The sequence below is a fragment of the Emydura macquarii genome, unplaced genomic scaffold (genome assembly GCF_026122565.2).
Source record: "Emydura macquarii macquarii isolate MOO-44397 ecotype Brisbane River unplaced genomic scaffold, CSIRO-AGI_Emac_v2 contig_2994, whole genome shotgun sequence".
In the NCBI taxonomy this organism is placed as follows: domain Eukaryota; kingdom Metazoa; phylum Chordata; order Testudines; family Chelidae; genus Emydura; species Emydura macquarii.
Window position 1 is genome coordinate 375,132 of NW_027133131.1, and position 27,589 is coordinate 402,720.

At 42.6% G+C, this 27,589-nt stretch overlaps 2 protein-coding genes across 2 annotated transcripts in view; both read left to right on the plus strand.

Moving 5' to 3' along the window:
* The window catches only part of LARP4 (La ribonucleoprotein 4), a 39,074-nt gene extending 23,560 nt beyond the window's left edge, over positions 1 to 15,514 (plus strand). Inside the window, exons 7-16 of the mRNA XM_067529731.1 lie at positions 979 to 1,089; positions 2,365 to 2,418; positions 3,208 to 3,417; positions 4,063 to 4,166; positions 7,803 to 8,036; positions 9,292 to 9,340; positions 13,323 to 13,481; positions 14,048 to 14,169; positions 14,473 to 14,641; positions 15,030 to 15,514. Coding sequence (XP_067385832.1) covers positions 979 to 1,089; positions 2,365 to 2,418; positions 3,208 to 3,417; positions 4,063 to 4,166; positions 7,803 to 8,036; positions 9,292 to 9,340; positions 13,323 to 13,481; positions 14,048 to 14,169; positions 14,473 to 14,641; positions 15,030 to 15,365 — 1,548 coding nt within the window. The 3' untranslated portion in view covers positions 15,366 to 15,514. The remainder of the gene's footprint in view (positions 1 to 978; positions 1,090 to 2,364; positions 2,419 to 3,207; positions 3,418 to 4,062; positions 4,167 to 7,802; positions 8,037 to 9,291; positions 9,341 to 13,322; positions 13,482 to 14,047; positions 14,170 to 14,472; positions 14,642 to 15,029) is intronic.
* Positions 15,515 to 23,661: 8,147 nt separating this feature from the next.
* DIP2B (disco interacting protein 2 homolog B) overlaps positions 23,662 to 27,589 on the plus strand; it is a 112,896-nt gene continuing 108,968 nt past the window's right edge. Inside the window, exon 1 of the mRNA XM_067529708.1 lies at positions 23,662 to 23,820. Within this exon, the coding sequence (XP_067385809.1) occupies positions 23,733 to 23,820 (88 nt within the window). The 5' untranslated portion in view covers positions 23,662 to 23,732. The remainder of the gene's footprint in view (positions 23,821 to 27,589) is intronic.

Here is a 27,589-nt window from a genome sequence, read left to right on the forward strand (position 1 = left end):
GAGAGACAAGCTTTTGAGCCACACAGCTCTTCTTCAGGTCTGGGAAAGGTACTCTGATCATCCCAGCTAAATGCAAGGTGGAAAAGATTGTTTACCATAAGTAATTAGTGCATATTCTAAGGGACTGTTCAAAGTAGAGTGTATTGCATATAACTTGAAGCTGGTTATTCATAATGCTTTGTTGGCAGCTTAATGCTGAAATCTCTTCCTTTGCTCCATGGTCCCCTCACCAAAAATGCCCACTGTGGTTTTTTTGTTTTTTGTTTTTTTGTTTTTTTGTTTTTTTTTTTTTTTTTAAATGTTTAAATGTGAGTAGCTCATGAATGCAAGGCTGATCTAATTCTCTTAGAGAACAGCACAGTTGTACTTGTCCTATAGGGAGACATCTCAAAGAATTAAACTTTGCTAAAGTAATTTTTGGGCATCTGTCTCATCAGGTGTTTTTCTTAAACAAATGTATATGTGTGCATGTTAGATATTGAAGAAAATTAAATGTTGCATAACAAAACTTAAGACGCTGCTGTGCTCTGACATGTAGGAGACCTGCCTGCTTCCAGTTTCCTTCCTACCTAGGGTGGAAGCCTCTGGGATGGTGATAGTGTCTCTTACAAGGTTCCTTTCTGCTGCTTAAGAGCCGTTCTGAAGTGCATTAGGGTTTAGAAGTGAAAAATGTACCTAGGAGAATGTATGAATCAATACACAAACCAACATACCAATGTAGTATCTGGAGAAATATACAGACATTAAAATGTTGGTATTTTCAGCTAGACCAGTGCCAGTCTGGTAATGGGAGATAGAGCATAGCAGTCATATGCTTCTCCTAAGAGATTGGACATAACCCTGTCTAAAGGATGAACCTTCAATAACCAAGAATATAGAACAAAAACTTCCACTGGTATGGGGTGGACATTAAATCTTCCAGTTGGTTTGGAGTGGTAAGACTGGGTACCCATAACTAACGGGTTTCCTTTTCTTCAGGAGGTTAAGGCGCTGTTTAAAAACGAAAACTGCCCCAGAGTGATAAGCTGTGAGTTTGCTCACAATAACAACTGGTACATTACATTCCAGTCAGATACTGATGCACAACAGGTAAGACTCCAGTGGATTTGAAAGCGACCTCTACCCTTTAATTGAACATTCCCAATTATTCTTGGGAACTGCACACATTCCGCATGATGAAGTGTTTGTCACGAGGGAGACTTAATTTAATTTATTTATGCAGCACCTATTGCTTTGGGAACTAGGAGCTTATTTACAAAGTTGAATTCAGTTTAACTGATTAGAAAAAATTGAGGTGATTATGGATGACTGTTGTTCTTGGACTACGTTTCTACTGTGTGCCTCTCTTACCATGTTTGCTGCTGCTCTGTGTCTCTTGCTACTCTTGACAATGAAATGAGTGTCTAGTTAATGGAAATATTGTTGGATATTGGATCTAGTATCCTGTATCTGAAATGCTGGCTTTGTTTAAACTAGAGCTGGTAATGGGGAAACAATCCATGTGGATATCGCATTAGGTTCTGTAGTCCTTACAAGCGACTGCTGGGACAAATTAGTATAATATAGCTTTTATAGAAAGCTTAAGGGTAATAGAAATAGTTCCATGAATTCTTTCTGTTGGCAACTCTTCTCAAATGCACATCCTGCTGCAGTAGCAACTACTAAACCTTGCAGTTTTGTGCTCCTGCGTGAGATTCTGAAAGCAAAACTGTATAGAAATTGACTGGGCAGGAAAATGAAACTGAAGCTTTTTTTCATTGAACAAACAGAGAAGTGGATTTATTTATTTACTTATTTTTTAAAAGGATAAATTAATTATCCCTGTAAATTACTTGATGGGCAATGATACTTCGCTGCTGCTGTAGGAAAAAACAGGTGCTTTGCAGTGAAGACAACATAATATTACAAACCTGGGTTTGACTTAGTACAAATTCTCCTTTTGGTGTGGTTTCTCAAGTGTCTCACACAAATATTGAAATGGAGTGGCAGTGAGACACTCAAGGTAAATACTCTTCTGTTGCTGTGTTAAACTGCTGGTAGTTTAACCCTGGAACAGAGGTTAAATATTTCCTTTTTGATAGCAACATACTCTGGTTGCCTCTGGATTGGGATTTAAGAAAGATGGATGAAGGCAGGAAGCTGTGTACTAACACATTGCAGCTTGAACTGCATAAAGAACCACAAACTGTTGATGCTCTGAAATAACACAATGGCTTTTCCTCTTGTAAAATTGTTATAAACATCTCAAAATATAATGTAGCTTGAATTCAGGCCTAGGTGTGATGTTTGTTTCTAAAAACTGTCTTTTGAAGTGCAGTTTTACCAAAATGATCTTTTTCAATAAATGTGTTTTTATGTACACAGGCATTCAAATACTTAAGGGAAGAAGTAAAAACATTTCAGGGCAAGCCAATAATGGTAAGACTCTTTGTTTAATGTGGGTATAAGGAGGTTTCAGGACAAAACGTTGGGTGTCTTTCTTTGGCCAGCACTGTAAACTTACTAAAAATTAGGTTTTGGGAGGCAGAGCTTTCCTCTGTTGCACACTAGCTTGAATCCAATTTGTGAGTGTGTGAGTGTGTGAGAGAGAGATGGGGGGGAGAATGAAAAGTTACTATCTAGTGTCTGGTGGAGTTCCCGCTGGAGATGTACATATACTTTTTTTTAAGCTTCCAAACTGGCATAATTGCAAGACTCAGCCGAGAGATTAATGACTTATTTGGTCATTGATTGAGTCTCTTCCTAGAATCAGATTTAGACAACCTGGCTGTGCAATGTGAGGGAGGCTTTTCCCCTCTCTGCTGCTCCTTGTGCTGTACCTAATCTGCTGACATATGACAACCTTACGAACTGAAAGGTCTTCAATCTGGCATCTTTCACAGCACTGAATTTCACTTAAATTCTTAGTTAGTCTCAGATAACAGGGCAGTTATTGCCACAGAAGGCAGCATAAAGTTTAAAGCCTTGAGTGATCCTTCGGCTTAAAACGAAGGGTGAGTATATCACTTTATTGTAAGAAAGGGATAACCAACACTGCAGCCTAGTCTGTCACACAAGGTTTATGCTTGTAGTCAGCAGTTAACCTAGTTTTTCCTTTCCCTTGTTTTTATAATAGTGTAGGGGAAAAAACCCGAAAAACCCTGGTCTTCCCCTTGCGCTCTCCTTCTCAAACGTGGCGCACACAACATGGTTTGATCTCTCTTACAGGCAAGGATAAAAGCCATCAACACATTTTTTGCTAAGAATGGTTATCGGGTAGTGGATTCCAGTGTGTATACTCAGCCAGTTCAAACACAAGCACAGTTTGCCTCACCAATGTTTATGCAGCCTGTATATAGTCCTCAGCAGTACTCTATTTACAGTATTGTGCCTCAGACATGGCCTCCGAACCCTGCACCTTACTTTGAAACACCACTGGTAGGTAACTATTGCTAATTTTTGTAAAATGGGGGAGGGGGAGGGGTTGTTATCAAGGTTGATGACCAGTACCTATTGAACTGTGATCACAAATCTGGAATACTGTCACCCAAGCTCTCAGAGCAGATTTTTGGAACAAATTGGCATTCATTGATTGGGTTGATCTCTCACTGTTTTGTAAGAGACATCACCATCTGTTCCATGTGTTGTTTGTTACTGACCCTTGGATTCAACTGGTGATGTGTAGGCCCAATAAGATGATAGCATGGGCACCTTTTAGGATCTCATCAGCTTCAGTTAAATCTCAGTGACCTCTGGTGTAAACTCAGTTTATCCCAGGCAAAACTGGGGAGGCAGGGAGGGATTTCTATGGCTGCTCTTGGACAGAGGACCATGAGACTGTAGTGGCTTTACAAACTATAGACCCAGGGAGGATTTTTTTTGTGTATGTGAGGGAGGGTAATATAATAATTGTAATAAGTGGAATGTGATGGAACAGGGCTGAAGTGTAAAACATTCTGGACAAAGCAGCAAGTTAATTTGATGGCAGCAGTGCAGAAAAGGCCCAAATCATGAACATCTTTCCTTTTATCTTTAGTCTTAGATCAACTCTTGACAGCCTGATGTTCTGTCTTTGCATTGCAGGCCCCCTTTCCTAATGGTGGATTCGTGAATGGCTTTAATTCACCAGGATCCTATAAGACGAATGCTGCTTCCTTGAGCATAGGCCGCCCATTCCATAGAAACCGGTAAGAGAAAGTCAGGAAGCTGGCAGTGCTATTAGAACTTGCAGTTTCCAGAACTTTAACGAGTCATTAAGGAATGCTTATTACCAATGGTATAATGCCTTGTAGTTGATCTAAATCACTTGTCTCCTTGTTTGCTAAATCTACATGGAATTTTCTTGAAACTAAATTTGGCATAAAATCCAGGCCAGCATTCATGAGGCCATACAATAACAAATCTGCGTGTACTAGACAGAGAACAAAGGTAAGGATTTATTTGAAAACTTGAAAGGAGTTACAATTAAGAGGTGGATATTTAAGTCCGAAACAGAGATGGCTTCCTATTAAAAATTGGTGCTTCCTTACTTCCTGAACAGAAACTTCCAAAAGACAAAGTCAGCTTCTGTAGTGAGACTAACATTGTGTGTAGAGCCGCTCACCTCATACAACTTCAGAGATGCAGGCTCTTACTATTAGATAAAATTGTTTGATGCGGAATTTATCACTAATTTATTTACCACGTCAGTCTCCTCCTGATACAATTTTAGAGAGTGAGCTCAAATACATTCATTTGCAGAGGAGAAAAACAACCTCGTGTGTCATTGGAGCAATGCTCTGTAATTACAAAAGACTGTACAGTAATACCCTCATCTTGTGTGAGTGGAAACTTTTATTTGCAGGCTTCCCTACTGAATGCAGCAAGCAGGCTGAATTAGCACAGTAATTGCTTTTATGTTGAGACTTCATTGACAACTGCCTGTGCTGTAAACATTTGGTAAGTGAAGTTAAAGTTCATGGCCATAAATTGACGTGATCAGCAGAGGATGGACTTTGAAATTTGGCCATCAGAAACAAAGTGAAGTCTTTATTGCTGCATTTGGGATAAGCAAGGCAGCTTAATTTAGAGACAATTGTTTCTAATGGGGGCAATCCTGCCCCCAGTTATTCCTGCATAACTGCCACTGAGCTGTGTTAGAGCTGTGCCTGTTTGTTAGAGTCCCATTGGTTATTAACATTTAAATGGAGCATTTTTATAGGATTTCTTGTGCTTATGGACCTAGATTTTGACTCTTGTCCAGCCCAGCTGGTATGTACATTAAGAATAAAAACCTAGATGAGCAAATATACCCACTTCCTAATTACCAGAAAGAAGTATAAACATAATTTTTGCCTTTGAAACTGCTTTTTCTCAGGCAACCTTGACTCGGCCTCCATTCTAGCTGGCAGCCAAAGCAACCCTATCAGATCCTCTTGATGCATGGTCCCTTGTTATTCCTTGTAGGAAAGATTTAAGTACACTTGGCAGCAGCACTGTACAGTCATAATCACATAGAATCATAGAAGTGTAGAAGTGGAAGGGACCTTGAGAGGTCATCTAGTCCAGTCCCCTGCACTCAAGACTGCACTATGTAATAACTAGACCATTTCTGACAGATGTTTGTCTAACCAGTCCTTAAAAACCTCCAATGACGGAGATTGCACCATCTTCCCTAGGCAGTTTCTTCCAGTGCTTACACTGAAATGAATTTTTTCCTAATGTCCATCCTAAGCCTCCCTTGCTGCAATTTAAGTCCATTGTTTCTTGTCCTATTCTTAGAGGTTCTTAGAGGTTCATATCAGGGATTCTGTCCTGATAAGCTCAGCAAAGCATAGTGTAAACTTTTACTGTTAAATAAGTCATCTAATTTCACACTCAGTCCAGGGTTGACCAGAAACCATAACACATAATGTTATGGCTCTGTACAGGAGCTCCATATCCATTGGTGACCAGGAGTTCACACATGCTTGCTCCTAGGTAGCTTCTGCTTTATTGTTGGAATTCCACTGCATGTTGCAGTCCCTGGAAGAGAAACTCCCTTCAATACAGTAGGAATTTTAAAGGGTTAAGACACTCTCTAGATGAGAATCTCTACTGAAGAAAAAGGTTCGTACAGTAGAGTAACAGCATGTTGAGTTATTCAAGCCCTTTTTTCTCTACAAATGGAACTCTGCTCTTTCCAGGTAATAGAAAGATGGAGGTAGTTTTATTGCACACAATACTGTGGAATCTGGTTTCAAACATGTTTTGTTTGTCTTGGGTGTGTTCTTGCCTTCCCTGCTGCAACGTTAGTTTAGTGTGGTGCTTTCCTCATGCAGTTGCAACTTTCTAGCCTGTTTCCAGGATTTGAAATGTTATATTTAAGGAGGATAATGGAAGCCTCTGAGGGCTTGTCTACACTTGTGCTTATGCCGGCAAAATTTATGTCGCTGAGTGGGGTGTTTTTTTTCACACCCCTGAGTGTTAAAAGTTTTGCTGGCATAAGCACAAGCATAGACAAGCCCTGAGAAACATTCTCTCTCCACTGGGGTCCTAGCAAGATAAGTGAGATGCAGGCTCAGAGGTTCGGCCCAGTGATGATCCAGTATCGCGCTTAGAGAGAACAGGTCTAACATTCAGAAGTCTGGGCATCTCTCTACATTTCATGCACTCTCTCCTTGCTCGCTCTCCTGCTTCCTTCTCTTTGCTTTCTTCTATTTTCTTGCACTTTTCTCCTGTACTTTCTGTTCTTCTGCTCAGATCAAGATTGTGTGGCCTTCTCAGTGACAGGTGAGATTATGAGATCTGAGGGCTGAATTATACAGCTAAAAACTTTTTCCTTCACTTTGAATGAATGGTTTCCAAAATGGCAAATTTAAGTGATTTGACTAAAGAGAAAGGAAGCTAGTTCCATGAAAGAACTTGATAGTAGAAGGGAATCTACCTCTTTACTACCAGTCTAGAATTCCTGGCATTCAGAGAGTACCATGGGACATCCTCTGTCACACAAGGGATGTATAGATTTTTTTGGAAATGCATAAAATCCTGTGCTTCAAACTGGTGTTGGTTCTTGAGTTTTGCTGTAAGGGAGGGAGGAGGGAACAAGATGGGACACTAGAGGAAGCCAAAGGGGGTGGGGATTGGGGTGGGGTGGGATTGCAAGGAGGGTATCTATTCTCTGTTTAGATGGTATGTAAATATTCAGACTTGAACATTTAGTACATATTAAAGTTATATTACTTGTCACTCGGGCTGCTGTCCTAGGAAAACTTTCTCTCTGCTGTGAATTGGATGTTATTGTGTAGTCTCAAATACTTTTGTTTGGAATCTGCTGCTTGTGTTTTGAGAATATGTGCAACTGCCATTAAGTAGATACTGAAGTAACAAGCTGGTTGCACTGAGTGTGATGGAATTAAGCGTCTGTATTTGTTCTTGCTCCTGCATAGGCAAATCTAACCTTTTTTACACTTCTAATCAGAGCCTGTCTCCCTCTGTTTCATTTGTATGTTAGTGATAGTATGTTAACTGCCTAACTCTTGAGCTTTTGCAGGGTTTTCTGTTGGGTCTTTATAGTCCCCTATTTTTTTAGGGTCAGTAGAGACTTTTGGAAGAAAATTTAGGATTACTAAGAAGAGATGATTGAGGGTGCCTAATTGTATGGTTTGGGAGCTGTATAATGGAGTATTTTGTCCTTGGACCGTACCCTGTGGGATATTGTTTTAACAATGGAGGTGCAACATTTATTTGTCGCCTTTTTAATTACTTCAGGCCATATTATCAAAAGTGCTTTAGCTTGTGTGGGAGAGAACTCTGCTTATTGGTCCTTATGTTGTGGTGATGACAACCTCTTATACCTCATACAGTGTGAAGCCTCACTTCCGATCATCAAGTAGCTCAGAGCACTGTGCGGAGGGTACAGCCGTGGTTGGTACAGTGTCGATGGGGGATGGACCGCTGAACAGAACCAACTTGAGGAATTTTGGTATGGAACGACATACCAATACACTAACAGGGCACCAGGAACAAGGCTGTTCTCAGAAGGATTACCCTGCCTCGCAGATGGAGCAGAATGGAGACTATAGTATTGGCAGGGGCAGGTAAAGAATTGCAGCAAGGAGAGCCAGACCTTACAGTGATGGCAGTGTGGTTGGAGAAACACTGTGGCCCAAAGTTGAGAAAAGATTGCCAAATCCGCTTCAGATGAATTTTCATAAGCCAAAATAACTTGGTGTTGAACACAACTATTCAGCTATCTGTGGAGTGGTCTAGGGAGGGAATTGATATTCAATTAAACAAATTGAGCATAATACATTTTGAACTTTTATAAGTGTGATTGGAAACCTTTTCACTCCATTCATTTTTACAGGCTCTAATGGTAGGAAATCGATACAGGTGGTAGTAATAGAAATGTCCTTGTTGAAGTTAAAACTAGTTTATTAAAAAAAGACCTGTTTCTGTGCAAACTTCATTCTATGTAACATTTACAATCGGAGTGTAGTGTTAAGGCTTTTATTTAATTATTGTTAAACATGCCACAAGTCTCTCCTGGCTCCCTGTATGAGTGTGGGGGACTTCATGCATGTTAGCAATTACCTTCAGTTAGTAGTTAAAGCAAAATGTTAGAAACAACTTCTCAAATAAAGCAAATGGAGATTATTTTTCCTCAGCACATGTTTGTTTCTCTGTATGTTTAAAGACAGCTGTGCTAACTGGGCTTTTTTTTTGTTCAACGATATTTTGGCATGAAGATTCAAATAACTTGTAGATAGTGCAAAGACAAGTAAAATTGTACCACAACTCTGTTTGTGACTGGCCTTCAGAACACACACACTCCATTAAGTAAAACTGTGGCCTTTGGGGTTGCATTAAATTTTAAACAAGTACCAAAGTCCTCTGTGCTCAATGTCTGAGAGTGTCAAACATTTATCTTATGAGATAAAACCAGTTGAGCTTTGGTGTCTGTTGTACTGGGGTTCTGACCATCTTTGAACAACTTGCTGACTAAAAATTCTCAAGTTCAGCAGTCGCTACAGCACAGGTTTTGAAAGAGAACCCAAATAACAGTTCACTGTAATAAAGTCTAATCCCCAACAGGAACATGGTGTCTTAAAAAAGTAGGTCTAAACACCTTTCCTTGCAACAGAAAAGACATAAGTCTCCAAAACAAATTAATGCAATGGGAAACAAATATAGACCCTAAGAATGAGGAAGAGAACAGGACTGTCTTGAGTCTGATCAATAGGCACTTAGGAATCCCCTGCCAGGTGCTCCCCCTTATGGGGGATATAATTAGGAGCTAGGCTAATATGCTTGCTGAGGTTCATCTTCATCTCCTTCCTTTTTCCTTTAAAGGAGGAATGTTTTCAGAGGTCGGAGAAGACGAGAAGATGACAGGCTTTCAGTAAGTTCCATTTTCATTATTGCATGGGGGGGAGGGGAATAAAGGGGAGAGACCTCGGCAGTGAAATAGGCTCTGCCTTATCACTTCATGTACCATCTCCAACAACACCCCCACCCCCGGGCTCCTTTCTGAGGCTGTGAAGATAGGATGTGTATGCTTGCCTGACAAGTGAAAATCCATCAGTCTCATTGTTCCAGCCATTACTTCCTGTTTCTTTTTTTAGAGCTTGTCTTATCTCTTTAGTAACAGCTGCATCTTATAGGAAACCTGGTTGCTGATTTACCTTCCAAAAGTGTGCTGCTCCACATTGACCACTAGGCAGAACTCAGTGCCTCTTGTTCCCATTATCTCTCCCTTACTGAAGACCTGATCCTCTTCCCATAGAAGTAATTGTCAAAAGTCTCACTGGCTTCAATGGAAGCCTAACTGGGACCTGAGATGACAACATATTCAAAGGGCGTGTAAAAAGTTAAGCTTATGGGAAGTTATTTAGCATTTATGGTAAGACTTTGGTTTGTGGCTTCTTATTTTTAGGGGACAGAAAATGTTGAATAGCTTTCCCAGCACCTGCCTTAGCAATGCCTTGTTCAGGCAAGTGTTGTTGTTTCAGGACTGCTAAAATAATGCAAGTACAAGAATTGCATAATTAACCTGTGGAGGGTACAGCCACAAGATATCACTGAGGCAAAGTTTGGTAGGATTCATACAGACAGCATATGGCAGTTCATTTGTCTAACATTTTTACTAAGAAAAGACGTGCATCTTCCAGTAAGATGTTTTCTTGAGCTGAGACCAGAGCAGTATAACAAACTGCTGTGCGATATTGACCAGCAGTAAGCCATTGCTGCTTAGAATTTGTAATGTTTCCACTCTCCTGGTGTTCTTTATAGATATCCAAGGCTCACCTCGCCTGCTACGAAGATGCTACTGCTTCTCATGTGATACTTGGCAACTTTTTAGCAGTGCATAGCAACACTACTTTTTCTTTGGGTGGTGGCACATGTCCATTCTATTTCAGGTGTCTGTGCACCAGTGCATCTAGACAGAGAACTTGCACTTAGCGATACCTGTATGCATCCTCCAGGCACTTGTGCTTCTATCTGAGAGCATAAAGTGATGGAGCCATCATAATCTCCCTCAGTTCCTTCTCACTGCCTATCATTGGTAGTCAGTGAAGACAGAATTCTGGGCTCTATGGACCGTTAGTCTGACCCAATGTGACCATTATTATTTTCTAAGAGAGTTGGTGTATCTCTGGGTATTCAAACTGAGCTGGTCCCAGATAACCATCACAAACTTGTGGACATTTTTACATTCATCAGGACCTGTTAGGGTGGCTTTGCTTATTAATGAGGTGATCTTGGAGCCTGTCAAAATTCTTTGGCATACCCTGGCTTCTTTAGCACCCACAGCTAAAAGAACTGAGAAGGCATCAAATCCCTTTACAGTGGCAGGAATATTTTTATTCATATCCAACCCTGGGTTCTGTGGTGGTGGCTATGAATGAAAAGTCAAGACAGGGATGGGTTAAGTCTACTGCTAAAGAAAAGAAAGCTTAAAAAAAAATTGGACTTACTGGGTGGGAGAGTTACTCATTTTCAGGTGTATACTTTGGGATTCTGAATTGCCCAGCAGTGCTTGCCAGATATGACTATTCAGACAAGGATGCAGTTTCTAAGTTTTCAGATAAGTTACCTGACTATGCCCAGGAGGAGTTTAGGGCCTTTGTAAGTGAAGGCTGTTTAGTTGAATATTTATCTCTGTAGGCAGCATTAGGTGGTAGATTCAGTGGCTCGTGTGATAGCAGCGGCTGTCACTATATGGTGTGCTTCATGGGTGCAGATATCTGGCACACATGTTCAAGTGCAGCACACTATAGAAGACTGGGCTGCACCCTGCAGTTCACTTCTATCTCCTTTTCTGATGCCCTGTCCCTTTTCAGGGGGTCACTGTCATAAGGCTGTGTTAATTAAAGAAGTTCAGTCTGTTAGAGTTAGAGACTGTAGATGAAGTACCTTCTCACTGTTGCGGGAAGGGATTTTTTTCCTGATGCTTTCTCAGACTTACTGTAGAGCTTGCGAAACCTCAACCAATGCCTACACTTTGTATGATTATCCTGTCTTATGTTATCCTTTCCCTTTGTCGCATTGACTGTCTCGCTACTGTTCATTTAAAGGATGCATACTTCTGTGTAGCCATATGCCAGAGTCACAAAGATATTAAGGTTGTTATAGCAGTTCTTTATGGTCCCTCCATCTGGTCAGGCTGTGGCCCTCTCAGGCATCTATGAAGTGCATGGTGTATGGTGGTGGTAGCAGCTATCTGAAAAGTGGGAGCCCAAGCGTATTCATACCTGGACAATTGAGATACTTTCCTTACAAAGTATAGGATGTTCTCTGTTTGGTCCTGACAGAATACCCTTCTTTCATGGGTTTCTGTTTCTTATTCTGGATTATCTGCTTGGCCTAAAAGAGTTCACTGAGGGTCCACCTGGCTGCAGTCTCAGCGTTTTCCCCACCTATAGATGGCAGGTCTGTATTTTCCAACTCTGTCAGATTCTTCAGTGGTTTGGACGGACTTTTCCCCACTTAAAGATTCTACTCTGTCCTGGGATTTAAACTTAGTTCTCACAGGAAGAGACCTCCTTTTGAATCCATGGCCACCTGATCGTTGTCTCCTCCCTCCACAAAAGTAGCATTTCTAAAACCATTACTTCAGCTAGGAGAGTTGCTGAGCTTTGATGGCTAACCCTATTTGTACAAAGACAAGGTTGCCTTGTGTCCACATCCCAAATTTCTCATTGAAGGGGTTTCAGATTTTCATTGGAATCAAACTGTTTATTTGCCAGTCCCCTTTCCCAAGCGTGTGTGTCTCAAAGATAGAGAGAAGTTCATGAAGCATTAGCTTTTTACTTGGACAAACTAAACTCCTTAGACCTATCTCCTCCATTATTCATTTCCTTTGCTGAGTGAATGAAAGGAAAGCCTGTTTGCTCCGAGAGAATCTCTTCCTGAATTTCCTTTTGCATTTGTGTCTACTATACCATTGATAATGTTCTGTATGTGAAAGAATTTTAGCACATTCTACAAGGGCTTAAGCAGCGTTAGCAGCTTTCCTGGGTTATATTCCCATCAGTGACATTTGCAGAGCTGTTACATGGTCTGAGTAGCACTGCAGTCCTTGTTCAGGAAGACTCGAAACACTCCTCCATTGGGAACTGCTTATGAGTCACCTAAAGTGAAATGGACCTGTGCAAGCACTTGAAGAAGAAAAAATGGTTACATACCTCTTCTGTAACTGTTCTTTGAGATGTTACTCATGTCCATTCCACAACCCATCCTCCTTCCCCTCTCCATCAGAGTCACTTCAGATGAAGGCTTTCAGTGTGAAAGAACTGAGAGGTATTCAGAGTGGCTTCATGCCTTAATATTTTCATCTAGCGGAAGTGTGTGGGGGCAGTATGTGCTGCTCCTGCAGGTATTACTATGGGAACAAATTATCTGTCTTTGATGCACTGGCACACAGACATCTAAAGTGGAATGGACATGTGGAACATGTCTTGAAGAACAAGAGTTACAGAGCAGGTATGTAATCATTTTATACTCTGGATGGACAGTAACATACACTTCACTGAACTGAAACTGCAAAATGAGTATAGGGAGGCAAAATGAAACCACTGCAGTTGGAATTTGGCCAGGAAACATCCCAATTCTTATTAAAGCGATATGGAGTTTCTAATCTTGCTTCTCTTCTGAAAGACGTCACTGCAGTGACATCCGCCACCAAGTGTGGGCTGCATACTGACTCTTAAGGGAAAGACAATCCCTGAATCTTCAAGATCTCATCATACAGCATGTGGTGTTTGATAGGACAGTTCCTGAATGGGAATTTGATGCTGCTTAGCTTGAGACTTTTATAGGCTCCCAACACAAGGTGTTATGGTTACATAGTGTATGTTAATAGATCTTCCCTTTTCTTCTAGCGACCTCAGCCTTCAGCAGAAACAAAGATTCAGACACCAAAATTTGACTTACTAGCATCAAATTTCCCTCCTCTGCCTGGTAGTACAGCAAAAATCCAAGGAGAGCCTGTGTTGGAAAACAGGATGTCTGACGTTGTTAAAGGAACTGGCAAAGAGAAGGTACTTGTTTCCACTTCAGAAGTGCACATCAAGATGGCTAACTTCTCTCCTCCACACTTTCTTCAAATTTTTTTAGGCTTATTCTGGCAGAGCTGTAAACTAGACTGTCCTCAAGCAGATCTAAACATATTATGCTATTGATCATGTAATACTCTAGCTTTCTCTGTTTCCCTTAGGCTCCCTGACTTCCAGGTGGTGTCTAACTGGAACCAGTGCAATTACTTTCCTCTTTCCAGACTTAGTGTTGGCACTTTGCATTTCAAAATAAAGCAGGCAGATCAGCAGTGGTGATTCTGAAGTATAGATCAGTGAAAGGGAGTTTGAATAAGGGGTGGTTTGTGAAGAATCTGTTTCCCTGCAGTGGTGCTGCTGATTTGCAGTGAAATAAGTGCCATGTGCATAATCTATATAATAAAATACATGTATGTACAATAGGTGTCAAGATTTATTTAACTTCCTAAAATCCTTGATGTTTGGCGACTTAAATTTTGGGGAAACTAAAAGACAAGTACTGGAATAATGACTGTCATCTTTCTGCAGTTTTACAATTCCTGTTCTCTCTTCAGGAGAGCAAGGACTTGGCGATCAGTTGTCCTTCATCTGCTCAAGAAGACCAGGCACACAGTCCAGTCCAACAACCTGTCACAAGTGTGAGCTTGCCAAGCAGGGCTGAGGTTCCTGCACCACGGTATGTGATTCACTTGACTCATTTGAGAAGTGTTTAAAAATAAGCTGCTGCATAGTACAAAGGATAGTCTTGGCTACTTCTACTCTAAGGAAGCATTATCTCCACTTCCTCTCGTAGACACTTTGAGTAGAGGCCTCTATTGCTCTGAAAAGCTGATTGCTATTCAGAACCTGGTGGTAATGGCCTTGGGCATTTTACTTGGTTAAAATTGGTGCAGTGACTTGAAAGAAAGGAAGACCTTCCTGAAACTGAACTAATTCATCTGCAGATTCTAATGCTGAACTATTTTGTCTAATCTGTCAGCACAACTCAGCCAGACAAGAAGCCAGAGGAGGTTTCTGCTCAGAAGGATGTTACAAGCCACGCTTCCCCACCTGTGTCTGTATGTCCCCATGGTGCTGGAAAGACACCAAGGACAAATACCACTTCATCCTCTACCAATGCAAATGCATCGCTTACTGTGACAATACAGGTAAGGTCAGCTGCTAATCAGTGACTCCTAGTAAATTGACTTCCACGCTATTTATTAGGGAAACAGGCTACTTTCCTCTGCTCCATCACCAGGGCATTTCATGTTGCTCCTCAGTCTGGAGGAGGTTCCTTTCCTCTCTGCTCCACCCCCAGAGCAGATCATGGTACTGTACTCCCCAGTCCAGGAGCAAACTGGTACCTTCATATAGCTTCTGGATTTTGAGCTGCCCCTGGATAAGAAACCAGCCTGGCTCACTACACAGAGCATGTTCTGACCCTGTGTTCTTAGACCCGTATGCCTGGGGTGTTCTTGAAGAGCCCTTTCAGGTGTAGGTTGTCCTTAGCAGAATGTGTAAACTTTATTCTTTTTCCACCCTTGGCACCCAAAGGAGCCACGCAAGCTCAGTTATGCTGAAGTCTGCCAGAAACCTCCGAAGGAGCCAACTCCAGCTCCTGTTCAGCCACTGAGGGAGCTTCGTCCCAACATAGCTCCCCCTGCCAGAAATGAAGAAAACAGTACTCCTGAGAAGGCTTCGGAGAGGGCCCATGAGCAGCTTGAAGGCCGGGCGAAGGATCTTTCTGGGTTTAGAGGCAATGGGCCTCCCAGGGGAGCTGCTGGGAAAATCAGGGAACAGAGACGCCAATTTGGACGCAGATCATCACCTCAGGGAGCACCTCGGCGTATTGGCAAGGAGCAGTATGTGCCACCCCGATCACCAAAGTAAAACTCATCCAACTCTTCTCTATTCAATTTGAGATGTGGACTTAAGAGCAGTAAAGGAGATGGACTAGAAGGAGGAGGTATTCGAGGAATGCGAATACTGAATCTGAGTGTATGGTTTGAGTGTGGAGAAATGTGGGGAGGGTCCCAAAATTCATCTCTAAAAGTGATTTCACAAATGCTGGAGGATTCCAATCAATATAAATATATAGAGATTATAATTTTTGTATCTTTTTTTTTTTTTTAATTTGCAGAGGGTTTCCTGCCTGAAATCAACTTTGGGGTTGTGAATTAGTGTTTCGACAAGATGAAAAAATGAAATGACACATTAACATGCCCCTCAGTTTAGAAGGAAGAGGGCAAGAGAATATTATTTTTGGAGGGGGGAAAAAAAGCATTTTCTGTAAAATTAGAAATTACTTTTTTAAATCTATTTAATGTTTGGCTTGTAGGATGATACGTATGCCATTAATGGCCTTGCATTGCAAAGCAGAGCCACACCTGAGATCCTTGATTGGTGTGCTTGAGTTGAGTGCAGCCAGATACTGTTACGTCATGACTTAGTCACTGATGTTAAAACCTGAATGCGCCACTGTGCTAGAACTTCGTGTTTCCATCTTGAAATTTAGTCTTCTGACCTTACTAATATTTCATCAGCAAGCGTTTTAAACTCTGATTTTACTGGAGATCTGATTGTAGGTCAGACCATAAGGACAGTAAGAATAATCAATCTCCTAGAATCTAGACACGAGGAGGAGAGCATGTTTGGGATTTTTAATTTTCCCTTTTTCCCATCAATCGAGGGCAGCATTTTAATTTTTTATTGCTTAAATGTTACTTTCCCTAACCCCTTTATTACAGATGTGTGTGTGCGCGTTTACCTGGTATGTTTTCCTGAGGCAGGTCCAGTTAATGGAAGACCGCACAGTAGATGGTGGTAGCTTCACATGTGAAGAGCTTGAACTTTCGTTTCACTCATGGAATTCTATTTGCGGATAGGAGTCCTGAGGGCAGGTTAAAAACCCCAAATGAGTCTAAAATGGAGGCTTTTTTTTCTTGGAGACATTCAACAGTTTGGGGGTATGGCCAGGCTTCCATATAGTGACTCACATTAGTTCTCTGAACTTGTGTTAAACTCTGCTTTATAGTATATGTTAGGGGAAACTCTACAGCGGATGATAGCGCCTGACCTTTTTCAGTTGCTTGGAACGAACAGCTTAAAAGTGGAACAAAGGCCATGAAGCTTTGATTTTATTTCAAAGAAGTTTGACTTAATTCACAACACTATTATGTAGTAGGTAGTTAAGTTTTACAAGCTAGTAATTACCGTAAATGACTGAAGAAACAGGAAAACTACAATGCATTAATCTGCCAAAATAAGCATGCCTGCATTCAAAGTTCAGTATGAAGTGTTAAGAAACGTAGCTTGCAGCGGCAAGAATTGTACCTATTTTTTTAGTGATTAGGAAGTGTACAAATTTAAAGCTGTAAGTTGTGAACACTGGAAAATTCACTTGTGATACATTCATTCTAATGGCATCACTAGCATATTACCAAGATGTTTACGGTATGTAAATGGCAGTTAAAAATGATGTTAACTGTGAAATTTTCATCTTCTGATTTCTTAGCCAGGTAACCCTTTGGTGATTTCTTACTGAGTAGGCATTCTCTATCCACTGCTTTGAGAACTCTTGTGTCTATTTTTATAAATATATATAAAGCCAGAGTTGTCATTTCTCTAACTTATTATTCAGCTTGGCAGTAGCTTTTGATTTGATTTCATAAGTCTCATTGATGCCGTTAACTGTTCATTTTGCGCATGTTATAGATATAAAAACAATCATTACTCACTTTTGGGAGTTTAATTTACCAAAATCATGGATCAAATCTATAGTTTAAGAATGCTTACAAACCTGTTTCAGTTTACTTGGATAATTCTACATTTGATGGAAACGATACAAGGAAGTTTAAATGTTTAAACTGTTAAGAGCTCTGTGAAATGCATCCAATTTCAAAGAAGCTGCTTTTTATAAATATTTTATAAACTGAATTATGGCACTCAGAGTGGAAAATAACATGTATTCAGTACAGTAGTCACCAATATTTGGGTAACATGCACTCTCTTATTGCAGAGTGAACATATATTGGAATTCTAAGAGCAGCCATGAGCTGGTTGCAGTTAAGAGGAAGAGCTCTTTGGGAAGAGGCTTTTGCAAATGGATCAGTCTCTGGCCTAACTTGGCTGTACTGGCATGTTAATTTTGAACTGTGGGCATCTGCTTTCAATGCAGTGCGTAGAGCTTGTTGAATGGAAAGATGAAAGTCTAGTATTTCTGACATCTGTAAAGTGTAGCTTTTTCCTTTATTGTACCCCCAAAAAAAATTCCTTACAGCTCAATCTTTTTCTTGTAAGGTGATTGGAAAAATTTGACATGTGGAAGGAATGTTTTATGTCTTAAATGTGCATTTTCCAGCAACCGATTATGGCTCTTGTATAGTGTATGCAAATAAATCTGTAAACCTGTTGGCTTTTCCCAGCATATTCTAACTCTATCAGATTAGGGAGCTCACCATAACTAAGCTGTTTGATACTGGTGTGCAAAGATTTAACATTAAGATTCCTGTCCTTCCCCCACTACCATGGATACAGTTTGTCTTTTTTGGGGGAGTGGGGTGGAGTGGGGAATAATAACTTGAGTATAGAGGCTGTGAAAACAATAGTTTTTTGTGTGTAAATTCTCCTGCAGTACTTGTATTGCATGGCAAACACATAACGTAAGTGGGCTAGCTGCTACATTCTCATTCTCCAGATATAGTCTCAGGCAAGTTCTTGTGTCTTGACACACCAAGTTTTCCATTTGACTGACTATTGGAAACAAGGACAAAATGACCATTTGGGAGCCAAATTCACTGTTGGCGCAACTCCACTGACTTCAGTTGAGGTGCATCATCTTATGACCAGAGGTAATACTAGCTCTTGTTTCACAAAAGTTCATCGAGCTGTTGAAGATGATGATTTTGTCAGGAGCTTTCTCCTTGACAGGTCATCACATGAATCAAACTTGCATTCTTCTACCTGCTGACTGTATGAAAACTCTCCCCCCATCCACCCACACACACAAAGTGCAGATCGCAAATAACTTTGTTTTATGAACTGTCACTTGTTTCCAAAATTAGTCTGTTTTATTTTGTTAGCTACAAAGGTGTATTTCCCCGGTTAAACTTCTTCCACTTTATTATGTGTGGAAAAGATTGGGCCTATTTTTTGTACTTCTTGGGAGGGGAAGGAGGGATGATTTGCATGTGATTGTAAAATTAAGAAGTGCAAAAGTTTAATTTCTAAAATTGTTAGATTTATAGCATCTTACATTCCTGCTATCTTTGTTTTAAAAAAATAACCAAGTTAGCTTGGCACAGTGTGATGGTGCAGTTTTAGCAGTAGGTAAAATAAAGTAACCCATCCTATTAATCAGAAGAGAACAAGGATGATATTGTGACAGATCAGTAGCAATTAAGTGGCTTAATCAACGCTTTACTGTAGTTAAATAGCTATGGCCTTACTACTTTGTCAATATCCACTTAAATATCTTGAAAATGTCCACTGTTTTTACTGTTACCCAAGTGAATGTTCACCTGGGATAAAATCTGTGTATAGGCAATATTTTAAACTTGTAAAATGAACCATTGTATTACAGATAAGATGCAACAAAAATGCACTTCGGAGGAAACTTGCTTCTGATGAGTTTTTTTATTTTGTAAATCCTTGATTGCAACAGATATGCAAATAGACTTTTGTTTCTAATTTTTGATATTTCCTTCTGAAATAGAAGATTGTTGCCATTAATCTGAATGATTTATCATGCTCTTCTTGTTTGTGTATATATTACATATAGTCTGAGCTTCCTTTAGGATGGTACATGATTTTGTTTTAGTTTTTTTAGTTGGCTCTTCTCTTAAGTGTCCTCAGCATAGATACTTCAAGAGGTCAAATGAGTCTGTTTTTAATATACTGTTCGGAGGACTTGAAAGGAGTTAAAAAGATTATTTCTGAAAAATCCATCTGCAAACTAACCTGTAACAACTTACACTTTTATATTTAAGAACTAGAGGTTTATTTTTATGGAGCTTCAGTTATGGATAAAATATCAAAAAAAAAAAAAAAAAAAAAAAAAAAAAGCAGAAAAAAAAAAGCAACTTCACATGTAAACAGATTGTGCACAAATGGTTTTTGTTCTAATTTTTATAAAATACAAAATATTCAGATAATATATTTGAGTTTAAATGATGATTGACATCTTTCCTCCCGGACAATTCTGACATTCCCTTGGCATTTATGATCTCTCTTCAAAGTGGTAGGGCTTCAGTGAAAGGAGAAAAAAAGCAACTTATCTGGCTTCTATACTCTGTCCATTGTCAAAACTGTCCAAAAAAATTTCTGTAAAGTAGGTTCATGCTTTAAATGTTAAAATGATAATACATGTATTTGTATTTCTGTTTTTGACATTGCCAAGGTGCTATGGGAAATTGAAATAACAGTTAGAAAAATAAAGCTGATTTAAAGAAGCAACCCTGATGTCTTTGATTTCAAATGGAAATGCTGTGCTGTTGTTAAATGGCTTCTAATACTACTTTCCATACATATCTGAAAACTTTGCATAATGTCTTTTATCCTTGCTGTCTTGAGATAGTGTTTTCTTCACATTACAGAAAAGAAAACAGATCTCTTTCTTAAGATGGAAAGGTTGAAGGAAAATAGTACAGGCATGGTAATTCAGATTCCTTCTGGAAAGGAAGAAGTTAGTGAGGACTTGACTGCAGAATGATGTGTCGAGTGCAGGTGGACCAGTTCTTCCTTTCCTATATTTGAGAGCAAGAGGACATTAATGGCAGGTAAACAAGTGCAAGTAAGCGCCTACCTCTGTATTTCTAGCACATTGATCACTCTAGTAGCTTCTGCTAGTCCGTCCGTCGTGTCGTCCCTCGTCCTCCCCCCGAGCCTTTGGAAGCCTCCAGAGAGAGGAACCCAAGGAAGAAAGTCTAGCTGTTTCACCTTTTTTGGGAAGGCCTCTTGAGTGTGGCATGTCTTGCATTGTGCTCTAGAGTAAGACTTGGATGCAGTAGGGGATTCCACAGTTGTGTGCCCTTCAACAGAAGCCTGTCTTGCTCCAAAGAACTTCTGTCAGCTTCATGTGCTCTGAAGCACCACTTCACCGTATGTACAGGGCAGGTTACATGCCACATCTGTGTGACAAGGTAAGCAATGTGTCATCCATAGCTGTTTAGCCACCTTAATGGCCTGACTTCCAGTAGTATTCACTGGCCTGTTTACATTGTACTGGGCATGCAGGGCTGTGGATGGGAGTGGTAATTGACCTAAATCCCTACAGAATGGGGATTTTAAGTAGAGTGAACTAGAAGCAAGCTGCCACTGACGAAAGCAGGGGTTTCCCATATTGTAATGCATGAGCTTGATGTTCCATCAGTTAATTTCACAATAACTTTTTTAAGGTGGTATATGAACCATCAAGTTTGGGAGCTGCTGAACTAGTGTTGCCCAGGTGTTACCTAGGTGTGGAAGGAGAGTGTCAGCATGCAGCTGCCACAAACCTTAGTCTCCTCTTTGAATACATTCTCTGTTGGCTGGCCTGTGTGGGAGTAGGCTGCAATCTAGACTGCCCCTCTCTCTCTCTCTTTTTCCCATCAAACACAAGAGCCCTAAGCAGCACTATGCTACAACATCCCCCTGAGATTCTATTGCTGATGCCACAGAAGGTGGTTGCAGGCCAATGCCTAGTGAATGGATACACCACTGTAACTAGCACCAATGGCCCCTGCTTTTAGTACTATTAGCTGTGGTGCCAAAGCCTGAACGGGTGTGGAAATGTAGGAATGGCCATACTGGGTCAGACCTCCTGAGTCCATCTAGCCCAGTATTCTGTCTTCCGCCAGTGTCCAGTGCCAGATGGTTCAGAGGGAGTGAACAAAACAGGGCAATTTTGAGTGATCTGTCCCCTGTTGTTCAGTCCCAGCCTCTAGCAGTTGAAGGTTTAGGGACACCTGGAGCATGGGCTTGTGTCCCTGACCATTTTGGCTAATAGACATTGATGGACCTACCATCTGTGAATTTACCTAATATTTGTAATCCAGTTATTCTTTTGGCCTTTACAGCATTTCATGGCAATGAGTTACACAGGTTGACTGGTTGCATTGTGTGAACAAGTACTTCTTTTTTATAAACCTGTCTGATTTCATCAGGTGCTCCCTAGTTCTTGTTATGTGAAGGGGTAAATAACACTTCCTTACTCACTTGTTCCATGTTTATCATATCTTCCCTTGGTCATCTTTTCCAATCTGAACAGTCCCCTTTTTAATCTCTTTATATGGCAGCTGTTCCATACCCCCTAATCATTTTTGTTGCCCTTCCATATACATTAGAATTGGGAAAGGTATCTTTTTTTTTTTTTTTTTTTTTTTTTTTTTTTTTTTGAGAACTGCATGCAGTATTCAAGGTGTGGGCATACCATGGATTTATAGTGTTACATTTTGTCTTATCTATCCCTTTCCTAATGATTGCTACCATTGTTTGACTACTGTGGGATATTGAGCAGATGTTGTCAGAGAACTAACTAGGCTGACTCCAAGATCTTCCTTGAGTGGTTATAGCTAGATGACTCATGATGCCTGTCCTAGGGGGAAAGGGGCAGTAAGCCAGCATCCCTCCTCAGCTACACCTCTGCAAAATATAACAAATGAAAATAGCAGCACTTGATTTCCTTTAAAGTAACTTGTCCCCTGCTCTCATGAACCTCAGGGTGATGGAGAAGAGCCAGGGCTAAGCAGGTAAGGGAGGAAATAAGTAGCTGCCCTAGCAGCTGGTAAGTCATAGTGCAGTAATGTCACAGACCTGTTCCTAAATAAATGGCTGCTATGTCTACATGGTTGTGCCTTGACCTGGCACCTGTTTATTTGTAAAGCACCAGGTCCACAATTGCAAACATTCAGGGCTGGGGCTGCTGCAGCTGATGTGAGGGGTATTGGATGCAGCTGGGGGCTGAGGTGTCAAAGCTTTTTGTTGCATGTGTGGTGTATTCATGTTGGTTTCAGGGTAGTAGAGAGAGACAAGGTGGGTGAGGGAATACCTTTTTATTGGACCAGATTGTGGTGGAGAGAGAAACAGAGCTCTTCAGCTGTTGGAAAGGTACTAAGTGTGTCCCAGCTACATACAGTGTCAGCTCTATGCCATGTTAATTGCTTATGCTAAATGACGGGATTATTCAAGGTGAAGTGGCCCCTTACCATTGGCATAGTCATCAGACAAAAACAGGAGTGAGTCTAGAGCAGTGGTTCTTAACCTTTCCAAACTACTATACCCCTGAAGCCTGAGTCCCACCCCTATGGGGCTGAGGCATGTAACTTAGTTTCATGGCGCCCCTGTGGCTCCAGCCAATTGCCTTTCTTGCCACCCCCAATACCAGCTCTGCACTTGCGACCCCTCTAAAACCCCAGGTTAAGAAACACTGGTCTAGAGCTTGTTGTAATAAGTAAAGATATGATTAATGGTAATAGAGTTTGTAACTTCACACTTCCCAGAAGGCTTTGGCTTTAGCCCTAGCTGCTGCTGTCAGAGCCCCCCCCCCCCCCCCCCGCTTGCTCAGAGCAGGCCCTGTTTTTCAGTAAACGGCAAGGACCATCAGGCTTCCATGAGTTTGTTTGCTGGGGTCTGGCCACAAGTTTTACTAAAAATAACAGGGATGATCTTAACCTTAATCATAAGCTACCAGGCAGGTGCTGGCCATAGGACCCTGCTTCCCACCGGCCCCAGCCACCTTCGTGCATGGGTGCTGCTCCATGGATGAGCACAGGAGCAGCTCTGTGGAACTGGATGGTCCAATACCCCCTATTAATGCCCCCAGTGCGGGGCCCTGAGCTAGCCAGGGTGGTGTCTGCAGGGGTGGGGGTGCGGGGGTAGAGGTGGGGCACTAGGTCGGGGGGGGGGCGCCGGGGCTGCAAGGCAGGTCCATGGTCTTCATAGAGAAAAGCGACCTAAAGAGGGAGGGGTCCTAGCCCCAGCTCCCGGGACAGCTGGTCCCCTGGGGGCAGGGCCGTGGGAGGACGAACTGCGGGGTAACCTTCCAGGGCGGGCCGCCAGAGGGCGCCGGGCGCTCGAGCTGGGGGTGGCGCTGGCCGGGCCCCGCCCCGCCCCGCCCCCTCACGTGACCGCGGCGCTGGCCGGGCCCCGCCCCGCCCCCTCACGTGACCGCGGCGCTGGCCGGGCTCTCTCAGCATGGCGGAGGCGGCGGCCGCTCCTGCTGCGCCCGGGATCCGGAGCCCTCAGCGCTGAGCCGGGCCGGCCGGGCCTCCCGACCCCGACATGGCCGAGCCGGCAGGCGGCGCCGCCTGCGCCCTGCCCCGGGAGGTCCGCGAGCAGCTCGCCGAGCTGGAGCTGGAGCTCTCCGAAGGTAGCGGGGCCGGGCCGGGCCGGGGCTGAGGGAGGCCGGTGTGGGCTGGGGCGCGCCTGGGGGAGAGGGGTGGGGGTGGGGCAGCGACCCCTCCTCTGGGAGGTGTGTGTGTGCGTGTGTGTGTGTGTCTGGGGTGTGGGGGGGCGGGTGTGTGTGTGTGTGTGTCTGGGGTGGGGGGGGGGCGGGAGGTGTGTGTGTGCGCGTGTGTGGGGGGGCGGGTGTGTGTGCGAGTGTCTGGGGTGTGGGGGGGGCGGGTGTGTGTGTGCGAGGTGTGTGTGTGTGTGTGTGTGTCTGGGTGTGTGGGGGGAGGTATGTGCGAGTGTCTGGGGTGTGGGGGGGGGGTGTGTGTGTGTGTGTGTCTGGGGTGTGGGGGGGGTGTGCGAGTGTCTGGGGTGTGTCGGGTGTGTGTGTGTGTCTGGGGTGTGGGGGTGGGCGGGAGGTATGTGCGAGGTGTGTGTGTGTGTGTGTGTGTGTGGGGGGGATCCGGGATTCCTCCTTTACTGCTCCTCCGGTCCCCTCGGCCTCTCCGGGACGCTTTGGGGCGTTTCTTCTTCGCTCCCTTCCCGCGCCGGGCCCTGGTCTCCCTGGTGCTGGGATGCGCTGGGCTGGGGGAGCCCCCGGCTGCTGGGCGGTGGGTGCGGGGCTGGGGCGGCCCCCGGGGGCCAGGGATGGTGGAGGCTTCACTGGGTGTAAATCCCCTTCGCCTGCTAAAACCTGCTGGTGCCTGTTTCCACGAGGCGCGGCGGGCGGGCGGACACCCGTGAGCTTCCCTTCTGCCTCCTCACAGACAGGCGGGGCTGCCTGGGGCTGGCGGGCCCAGCTCCCGGTGTCCCGTGTTTAGTGGGGAGAATCCCCCGGTGCATCCATCCTGCGTGTACCTTTTTAGTGTCGTGTCCCGTCCCCCCCGCCAGGCTCTTTCATGGGGTGATTCCCAGTCCCTGTAGCCTGTCTGTCCCCCGTCTGTAGCCCATGTACACAGCCAGTCTGACCGGCCAGCGTGTGTTGTGCCAGGCTTTGCAGCATCCTCACTTTCGATATGTACTCTAGCATGGTCTCTTAGTCGGTGTCTAAATGCCCCGTGCCTGCTTACTCTCCTGCAAAAGTCTACGGGGATGGGAGCTGTGGTATCTTGAAAGATGATTTCTTCCTTCCAGAGCCCTGGAGAACAAACTTTAGGGAACAATCGTGTGCAAGCCTCCCAAGGTTGTTGCATGTGCAGAGTGGCCTGATGGCTCTCTACAAGCCCTAACCGATCGTTGTTTATCGTCTGGGAGTGACAGTTCTCAGCTGTTCTTACAGATGTTTTCTTTTGTTTACTGCCCTCATGAATTTTAAAAGCTGTTTTAAGGATATTCAGGGCAGAGGAGACTGGAGAAAATCAGTGGCAATGGGGGGAGGAGGAGGAGAGAGAAGCTTTGGATAACAATGGAAAAAATACACCATAATGTTCTTTCCACGTGACCAGAACAAGTTGTTTCATGCAGCCATAATCAGTTCACACAAAGTTCCTGTTTATATTGAAAACAAAACCTTAACTTTGTTTGAGACAGTGAATGTGACATTTCCTCTTCTCTTTAAATGTACATATGGCGTTTTCTGTGCATTAGCATCTAGCTTGTTGCTGTCAATATGGCTTTGTTGTAAATGTCTTCTTCTAGAGCTGTACATGAATATTGCTGTAAGGCAAGAGAAACGTGTTGGAATCTGGGGTGGGTGGATCTACCTCTGAAGGAAATGGCTCTATTTTACAGATTGTGAAATGTTCTAGATCCATTGCAAGTTATTGGATTCAGTGCAGAAATCACTAGGCCATGTTTGTTGACTGGCAAGAGGTCTAATTAGATGGTCATAATGGCCCCTTCTGGCTTTATAATCTATGAAAAATCAAATTACAGAAATGTTTGTCCTTTCTCTATCTCTCTACAAGAACAATCAAATAAAGAAGAAGGAACTGTTCACAAATTAGGACCTTCAGGATTGATTGGTCAAGGTGCTGAGCACCCTAAATTCACACTTGGTTGGCAGTTGGCACTCAGCATCTTGCAGGATGATTAAGGTAGCCACATGAAGACAGCACTTCTAAGCAGAAGCCATTTGTTAGGAGCCTTTTAATGTTGATTCTTGTTTTGCCTAATACTGTTCAGTAGCACTTTATTTAAGCATTTAACTAGAGTGGTAATCCTGTCTGGCGTTAACCTTTGCAGACTGTTTGACAATATAAAGTAGTGAGGAATTGTCCTCCGATATCTTCTGTAGAAGAACTCTAAATTGCAGAATTTACTGAAACATTCTGCTTCTGGGAAAGCATTTGTATTTTGTAGCCTGTGTAACTTATTTCTCATGATAGTAAAGAAAAGGCTAACTCTTTGCATAGTTTAACCTTTGGATACATACTATCATGCTCGTTGAAAACCTTGTCCTGTTACTGTACTCTCTGATCTTGAGGATGTTTAAACTGCAACTCAAAGCATCATGAAGCCATTTCAATAACTCCCTATTCAAATACCATATTACTGTATAAAATTGCTTGAATTGTTTGCATAGATTTTTTTATGGTTCTGAATACTTTGAATATTGGTGCCTCTTTGCAGAATCTTTTGCTTGCCATTTACATCTTTGCAGCTGGCATTTAACTTGTATTTTGCTTGAAAATCTTCCCAAGGAGACTCCTCCCCCCACCCCCCCCCCCCGTTTTTTTTTTTTTTTTTTTGGAAGAATGAAATTCTCATGTCTAAACAGTGTATGTAAAGAAATCACATTCAGCATAAAGGAACACTGTCAGACTAAAAACTGTCTCTGCTCTGGTACAATAGTACATTAAATTAAAGTCTATCTCCTAAGTAACTCCCCCTGCTTCTCCCCCCAGATTGTGAAACTAATGTGTTTGCTATCACATTGTTCACTCTGCAAGTGTTATATCCTTCCCCCATCTGTGTCCCTTATGGGTTTAGACTGTTACCTCTTTGGGGCAGGGACTGTTTACTAATGTGTTTGTATAGTGCCTAGCTCAATGGGGCCCCATTCATGGTTGCTCCTTAGGCTCTGCTCTAATATACATGGTTATTAATCGTCACAATGCTAAATTTTAAGGAAGGAGTTTTCAAAGAAGCCTAAAGGAATTAGGTGCTTTGTCGTCATGCACTAGAGCAAAGCTGCATACATTACTGTTTAATATGAGATCTGGCTTAATCACCACATTTTTAACAGGCTTTAAGGCCTCAATCCTGCAAACTGCTCCTCTGTCTAAAGCCAGCATGTACAGTGGCTTGTCTGCCATAGCAGCTTCCATGACCGGGACCAAAAGCTTCTTGAAAATGTCAGTTAACTAATATGTTTCTGAGACAATTGGGGCCTGGCTTATACCCCCATTGACTTGCTGAGCACCTACAAAAGTGCTGAGCATCTCTTGAAAATCAGTCCCTTGTTTGAGTTACGATTAGAGATTTTAGCACGAGCTTCTCTCTGTTACTTTGATCAGCATAATCCTGGGTTGGTGTGCGTAGTGAACGGTAATGCATGTGAGTTATATTAAAAAGGCAAGGCAGCATTAATAACTTTTGAAGATAACCAGTCTGTGGTTGTGTAAACAAAAGGGATCTGGTTCTTCTTTCTCCTTGCATCTGCTTTAATCTTTGTGCTTCATTGTTAGGTCGTGGTTTACCGTCTGGGTGTTTCTAGTGGCAGTTTGGAATAGGACACAAAAGGGATGCAACTCTCTCCCCATTTCTGAAAGGGGGGAGGAGCGGAACCTATGGAAAGAGTGCATATA